The following is a 7,864-nucleotide window of genomic DNA, read 5'->3' as shown; positions in this document are numbered from 1 at the left end:
GTGCCTCTGCACAAAAGTGCACAAAGTCTTCTCAAAAGGAAACAGGATGAAAGAAATATTCAGCAAGGTCATGAATTCATTCATCCTGAAAAATCCTAAAAGCTTTCTATTGTCCTGAAGAGAGAGAGAGAGAGAGAGAGAGAGAGAGAGAGTGCCTGTGTGTGTGTATGTATGTATATGTGTGTGTGTGTGTGTGTGTGTGTGTGTTATAAGGAGCAAAGAGAGAGAAATTTTGTGTAAAGGTCAGTCTTTGAGTCACTGTCCTGTGCACCCATACCTTCTAAAGAAGTTTCTAGGAAAACCACATGCTGACCTTCCTTCTACACAGGCTGGCGCAGAAAGATCATCTCTCTCTCATTTCATTTTTGCAATGAAACAAATTTATAGGAAAGTGGTACACATTTTATTTAACAAGAAACCATTCATAAATGCAAGGTGTTGCACATTTTAGAACATACAATAACCTATTTCTCAACCATGAGCCATGATAAACATGCTCTAGTCAATCAGACAGGACACATTTTTTGGAAGTCTGTTATTTAACTAGAAATGTGGTCTGAGATAATTATACCACCTAGTCTATGTTGGCAGAAACTGCTTGTAAATGCAAGCTCTCTGGACATCTCTGTCCCTGTCTGCAGCGCACATGATCTTGATAGGGTATCGTGGATCTTTGTGACCAGTCTGCTGACCATGGCCCTTATTTCCTATCATTGAGCTTTCCTGGGGGGTCACAGGAACCTGTCTGGTAGCTGAAATGTCTGTGCAGCAGTGTCTAAGGCTTTCTTTTATGCACCTCTGGTGGACCATCGCCATGCTGAAGTCCCAGTTTGTCTACCTTAATCTTCCCAACAGCCTTCGTAAGTGTCTGGGCGTCAGCTGTTCCACTGTCCATGAATGGTCTGCTCTGGGTAGTTACAGATGAACATTCGACATTTGGCAGGGGGTCATCCTGCCTTCTCTCCTTGGTACTAGCATTGGCAAAGTGCAGAAAATTCTGCACCCTTTTGTGGACATGACTTTCTGTAGAATTGTGTGCCTTCTGTGGGGAAGTTGGAAATGTCTTTCTTCCAATGGCACCTTGTTCATTAACCTCAACAAGGGGGCTGAGCCCACAGGACTGGGAAGGCCTCACCACTGCCCGCCACCCTTCGGGAAGTCCTGATGCAAGCTTCCTACAGCCCTGCCTTCCATCGGAGGCAGTGAACATTTTACTCTGATTCTTTCCTGTAACCTGAGCTCTAGAGCTCTTTGTTTCTGGCTGTTCCTGGCTGGGCCTCCTCCTCAGTATGAGGCTACACTTGATTTGAGGAGTTGATATTTTGCTGCTAGTCATGATCTGGGATGTAGAGCCAGAGGCCCAAGAAGGCAGGCTCACTTGGGTGGAGAGTTTGTCAATATGGCCATGTTGAAAGATGCTAGATTTCTGGTGCTGGAACTGATTTTCTAGTTTGAGTTCCACTTGTTTTTGAACCTCGCTAACTACCCAGGATTTCAGGTCTGTATATTCTGGGTCTTGCAAAATAGACATGCTAGAGGGGGAGCAGCTTTTCTCGGTCTTAGGAGACCCTGAAATGTTTCCATTATTCATTATTTTGGAATTTTCTATTACACTGGCTCCCCCAGTTGAAGGAGGTGTCTCTTTGATCTCAACAGTCTCACTTGTCTCAGCTACTGAAAGCTGGGACATTCCTTTACTGTCTGGAGACATCCTGCTAAGGCAGGGCTCTTCGAAGGCTATGCTGCCACTCATCTCTCCTGGCTCATGCATAGAAACTGCTAAGTTTGGACTTGGCTTAAGTCTTCCCTGTCCAGTCTCCAGAACAGGCCTGTTCTTTCTAGTTCTGTGTAGGAAACTGTAGGTGGGGTACTGAACGTCCAGACTGTCCTGTCTAGATGGAGCAGCCTCTGCTGGCCCATGGATTTCACCAGATAGAGTTCTGCTCTGAGTTTTTAGCAGCTCTGTAGGCTTATGGACAGAAAATGGACCTTGCGATGTGGGAGATAGCATTTTCTTAACCATCTTCTCCACTAGACTTTCCTGAAGATCTTCCTGGCTATTAGCCACCTTGGCAATGGAGCTCACCTGAGAGTCTGTGGAAGGTGGGGAGGAAATGGCAGGCTGTGCCAAGGGCGAGGCTGGAGTCTCATGTAAGTTGAGAGTCCCTGGGTCACTGCTCTGCATTTGTGGATTCCACTTGTGCCTCACCCTGTATCTTACAATATGTATTTCTAGAATCAGGAGAGTTTGGGCATCCAGGAAGGAAAGCTCCTGGGAGGTGTTTGCGATGGCTGGCAAACACTTGCAGGATGATTGATTGGTGGATGTGACATGGGCATTGGGTTTGGGAGAGGCATGGCTAGTAGTGAGGCAGGACTGTCGCACACACACTGGGATCATGCCCTCCTTCATCTGGTTCAACTTCCTGCCCATGTGGAATGTCAGGACTTTTTCTACATGTTTCTTGTTTGAGGTATTAGGTAAATAACTGCTTGTCTGGTCCTGAGATGTTTTTGGGATGATACAGTCACCTTCTGAAAGGTTGGCCTCACATCCCTTCAGTAGGGTGCTTCCTGAACTCCAGGCTTGATCTTCAGACAGATCCCTTTCCTGATAATGCTCTACACCCTTGCTTGGGTCATTCAGTGCTACCATTGCTAGGTCTATCTTCTGCACACTGTTGCTGCCTTTACAAGGGATGGCAGAAAGCTGGGATGGCTGTGCTAAGAGTTCGTGCTTGCACTGTGACTGGCACTGATTATTCACTGTCAGTTTGCCTGGAGGTTGCATCAAGTCCTGGTATACTGTTTGTCTTAAGGAACAGCCAGGCTGTTGTTCATCTTTGATGACTGCCTGTTTGAGGATGTTGGAGCTCATAGAATCACCGGAAAGGGTGAAGTCCAACTTGTTAGTCTGGGTGGCCTTGCTGACCTGGGGAAGGTTGCCAGTGGGTGGGATAAGTGTTTCTGCTGTTGTTTGTAACTTAGAAGCTAAATCCTTCCTCCCATTTAATTGCTTCAAAGACCTGTCCAGAGCTTCATTTAGAATGAATGGTTTTTTCCTCTGTTGAAGTGGAGTGTAAGGTACATTCCTAATCTTGGATGGGGAAGGTGGAGGGTGCTTTTGGATAAAACATGGGAGTTGGGGCTCAGTGTGGATCTGAGATAGTATTGGTTGGATGTTTTGTGACCAAAGCTCAGATTCACCCATAATTTGGCGCAGGGTCTCTGCCTGGGAACAATGTGGAGCATCTTTAGGTTGAGGCTCAGCTGGGCTAACGTAATTAAATGCAAAAGATAGATATTGGACAGAGGATGACCTCGTTTGCTTCCAGGAAAGATGCACCAAGGACTCACTGTGCAGAGAGGGCAGGCCCCAGAAAAGCTGGGTGCTATCCTGCTGTAAGTGGTTCCAAACTATGCTGGGTAAAATATGCTGCTGGGGACGAGCAAGCTGTTCTGGTTTTCCATTTGTGTTGCAAAAGGATTGTGGGGTAGCAGTGTCCTGCTTACTGTCCAGTGTGCTTAGTACATTCCTCAGAGATGTCTCTACCTTGTCTTCTCCCTTCCTTCTCCTCCCCTGACAAACGTTCAGTGTGGATTTATTACTGATCTCTATCTCCAGCAGCTCCTGGATGTCAGAGGTGGTAGCAGGAATAGAAAGCAACCCACAATTGTCAGGAGGGGTGGTGCCAGGTGGGGCTTCCATCAAATAACTTGTAGAAAGATTCAGGATTGGATCAGGCATGGAAGGAGGGCATACCACAGGTTGAGAAGAAACTGGGCTAGAAGAATGTGCAGGTGATGGGGATATACTGCCTCCTAGAGGATTCAAAGGCTGGGATGGGTGTGACCCCAAAGAATCTGAGGAAGAGATCAGTACCCTTGACAAGGGACAGTCTAGAGGCTGTAGGCAGTCAGGTGAAGGAGCAGGGGAGGCCACTGGGAACACAGGGTTGGTAAAAAGCATCCTCCTCAGGCTGCCTGCGTGACTGATGATTTGCAGAACATTCTGAATCGAGCTTTTCACCTAGGCCATTTCCTCCTAAGATATCATGAAAGCTGCTACTGTCATGGAGCTTTCCTATGTAGCTGTAGGAGACAGAAGGCATAGACTGCAATCAGCAAGACAGGCTCCGATTGAAGGAGAAGAAGAGCAAGCATGGGTACCTGCTGTTCATACCTAAGTTCTACAAAGCCCTTACTACCCTGCGTCCTGAGTGTTCAGTAATACTCCAGACTAACCTGAAGTCTTCCCCAGCCCCGTGGCAACCCCATTGTCTGGAGTAGAAATGCAGGCAAAGGGACAGGTAGAAAATCCTTACCTAGTTAGAAGGGTAACAAGGCCATAAACCTCTTCTAGCTGCTTCTGGGAACTTCTTTGATCTAGAAACAGAGCCAGGAGTTATGGCAGTCATGGCAGGGACCTGGGTTCTTACAGGTGGCTGAATGAAATGTCTCTTTGCAAGAGACCACTGGAATACTAAACTAGACATAGTAAATCAAGCATATAGCCCTGTGTGACAGGCAAAAGGTTAGAGGATTCTGCTTCTAGGCCAGCCTGGCCAAAGAAGTTTGTAAGATTCCTTCCCAACAAATGACTGGGAGTAGTGGTAAGTGTCTATTATCCTGATTTGAGAGAAGCACAATGGCTGAATGCGGTGGCATATACTTGTCATTTCCAGACACAGGAAAGCACAAGTAGGAAAGACTCAGAGCAGACAGGCTTCCATGTTAGGTGAGACTATCTCAAAAGTGTGTAATGCACAAAGGCACTGAAGGCATGTCTCAAATGGTAGTCTGTCTAGTAAAAACAAGACAGGAAAATGGATCGCAAGCCTCTGTCCACAGCCACAGAGCTAGGAAGGCAAAGCAGAGGGGCAGCACTTGGTTCCTTGTAAGGTAAGCTCTTCCAACCTACAGGACCTTCAGAGTATCCTGTAGGGGAAGAAGGACTTGTCCTGGGTTTTAAGAAGTTGAAAGTAAAAAAATAAAAAAAGAAGTTGAAAATCAGTTCACATTGTGCCTTAAAGTCCCACATCTGGATCAAAGCAGTATTATTCCCCAGGTTCAGGCCACCCTCACTAGGCTCCATCCAACCATGGCCCACTGCAGCTTCATTCCAAACACAGGACTTGAGAAGTGTCCCCATGTCTGATGTCTACTGTAGGAGCTTCTCTCGAAGGGCACTGCCTTTACTTCTTCCAAAACCTGGCTCTTGTCAGAAACCAGCAATCTCCTCTCCCGTTAGGAGGAAGGAAGGAGCCTACCTTTCATGGTGCTGCTCTTCTTCCGGCTCTTGATATGACCTCTTTTCTCCACATGACACTGAGAGACAAAGACAGAGACTTGGATCCTCTCCTCACCCTAGACATGCCACAGATGTTCACACTTCCTGAACAATATTACATTCTGCTTTCCCTGTTTCCTTCTCTTATGTTCAGTGCTGGTGAAAATTATTTCTGCCTGCCTTCCTGAACAACACATTGGAATGTCTATGTAAAGTTAAGACTCCCCATGCACACCCTCAGGGCCACATCTCTGCAGGTACCTCATAGCCACCAGTCTGACTTTTGCTTCTGAGGCCAGAGTTTACTCCAGCTTCTGACCAAAGCCTCTCAAGGACTCAGCACAGCCCTTATACCAACCTATCCTTGGGTAATGATGTGGCCTTCAGCCATTTGCCTTGACAAGGAGACCGCTGAGCCAGTGCTCAAGTAGCCAGTGATTAGGATCCTAGTCCTTGGTCAGCAACAAGTAAAGTTTGGCTTTACTCTTGCACTTTCTGGCACTTGCTGACCACTATACAGGTGGATGGAGAGCTCAGTAGATGACCTCATGCCTACTGTAACCCTGCCCTGTCCCAGCAGTGCTGCTTGATTTGCAAAAGGGGAGGTGACAGTTTAAAAAAAATGGTCATTTTTGCTGTGTCTGGCTCGAGGGCTCTTACCTTCCTGGGCTTTTTCTGTGTCTCAGGTGGAGGTAACGGTGGGTTACTCGGTATGTAAGGGGTTATTAGGTAGAAGAGCCCCAGTCCACACAGAAAGGCAAGGATCAAATCCATTGCCGCTGTGGTGATGCTGGGGCTCAGCCATGGAGAACGGTCGTTCTTCAGATTAAAGAGAGGGTTCTCCATCATTTGAATCACACTACCACCCTTGAGCAACTGAGCTCTAGGAGTTGCCTTCAGGAGCAGGCAGTGATGCTCACTGTTGCATCACAGACTCAAATACCTGTGATGTGGCCTCCTCATCACAAAGGGCTTCTGAGAGAGGGAAGGGCGGGGGAAGGAGAGGCTGCACCCCTCTACCCTGCCTCCACAGTAGCACATCCTTCACTCTTCTGAGCCTTGTAGATCCCCACATCCAATTCCACTTGCCCAATCTGTCAGATGGATATTAGTCCATTCACCATGCTTTTCCCTTGAACTCTAGCACTGCCCAAGTTGTTTTATCCTTTGGAGAAACTTAGTTGGAGCCCACCAATCTCACTAATTTTCAAAGTCTGAAACTCTCCTAGGGATATTAGTTACTTTGTAGAGAGGTATTTACAAAATATCCTCTATGCATATACTTTTCTTCAACAAGTTTTATTTTTATTAATAGGGAAATTGAACTTATTTTATACATATTTAATTTTAACCATTTAGTTGGTGTTTTCAGCCTTTAGAAATACCAACGTGGTTTAATGTTTTTATTCTTATAATTTTTTCTTATTTTATTCTTTTTTGTAAACAAAAATATCTACTACTTTATTATTTGAAAAACAATGAACAGAATATAAGGAATTAAACTAAATATTTGTGCTAGTTACATTTAAACTTCTGAATTAGCAAATTTGTACAAAGCTTTACTGACATGTTGTTCACACATTTAATGAACCACATATGTCTTTCAAACTGAGAAACAAGCATTCCTCAGTTTCTAATTTTTTTATGCTGGTGTAGAGGCTTAAACTCAGGGCCTGAATGCTCTTCCTAAGCTGCTTCTTTTTGCTCAAAGTTACCACTGTACAATTTGATCCACAGTGCCACTTCTAGCTATTTCTGTGAGGTTTATTGGAGTTATGTCCCATGGATGGAGGGAAAGCAAGAAAAATGAGGGAGGAGGTAACACTTTTGAACTGTAACTGTAACCCTTTTGCCCATCCCCTTTCTTTTTTTTAAAAAAAAGAAAAAAGAGTTTCACGGATTGTCCTACCCAGGCTGGCTTTGGACAGTGTTCCTTAGATTGCAGCCTCATAAGTAGCTAGGATTATTGGCATAAGCCACCAGCACCTAGCTTACTTGCTTTCTTGCTTCCTTCCTTCTTTTCTTTCTTGTACTGAGATGTGAACCTGGACCTTCTGCTTCCTAGATGGGTGGCTTATTATTGAACTAAACCTCCACCTCATTTTACACTATTTTTTTTTCTGGTGTCAGTTCTGAAAGTCTCAAGATATGCATGCTATCCCTAGGCTTTTGTGCTCAAGGCTAGTGCTTAACCTGAGACATAGCTCCACTTCTTTTTTGTTGGTTAATTGCAGATAAGAATCTCACAGGCCGAATTTGTCTTAATAGAGATCCAGTAACACAACAAATCAAAGAAAGGTTGGACAAATGGGATTGCATGAAATTGCAGAGCTTCTGCATGGCAAAGGACATAGATAGCAAGATTAATAGAAAGCCCACGGATTGGGAGAAGATCTTCACTAGGCATAAAACAGACAAGGGTCTCAAATCTAAAATATACCTGGAACTCAAAAAATTAAATCCCCCTACAACAAATCTTCAAAGAAACAACTGCCCAATAAATAAGTGGGCTAAAGACTTAAAGAGAAACTTCTCTGAAGAGGAAAGAAGGATGGCCAATAGACACATGAAGAA

At 45.1% G+C, this 7,864-nt stretch overlaps 1 protein-coding gene across 1 annotated transcript; it reads right to left on the bottom strand.

Moving 5' to 3' along the window:
- Positions 1 to 775: 775 nt before the first annotated feature.
- On the bottom strand, positions 776 to 3,970 carry LOC105999791 (spermatogenesis-associated protein 31E1-like). Its single transcript, XM_013034914.1, has one exon. It carries the CDS (start codon positions 3,968 to 3,970, stop codon positions 776 to 778), a length of 3,195 nt encoding a protein of 1,064 aa, XP_012890368.1.
- Between the last annotated feature and the right edge of the window lie 3,894 nt (positions 3,971 to 7,864).

Source organism: Dipodomys ordii, unplaced genomic scaffold, assembly GCF_000151885.1.
Source record: "Dipodomys ordii isolate 6190 unplaced genomic scaffold, Dord_2.0 Scaffold201, whole genome shotgun sequence".
Taxonomy (NCBI): domain Eukaryota; kingdom Metazoa; phylum Chordata; class Mammalia; order Rodentia; family Heteromyidae; genus Dipodomys; species Dipodomys ordii.
The sequence above is the reverse complement of the archived record's forward strand: the minus strand, read 5'-3'. Positions and strand labels throughout refer to the sequence as shown.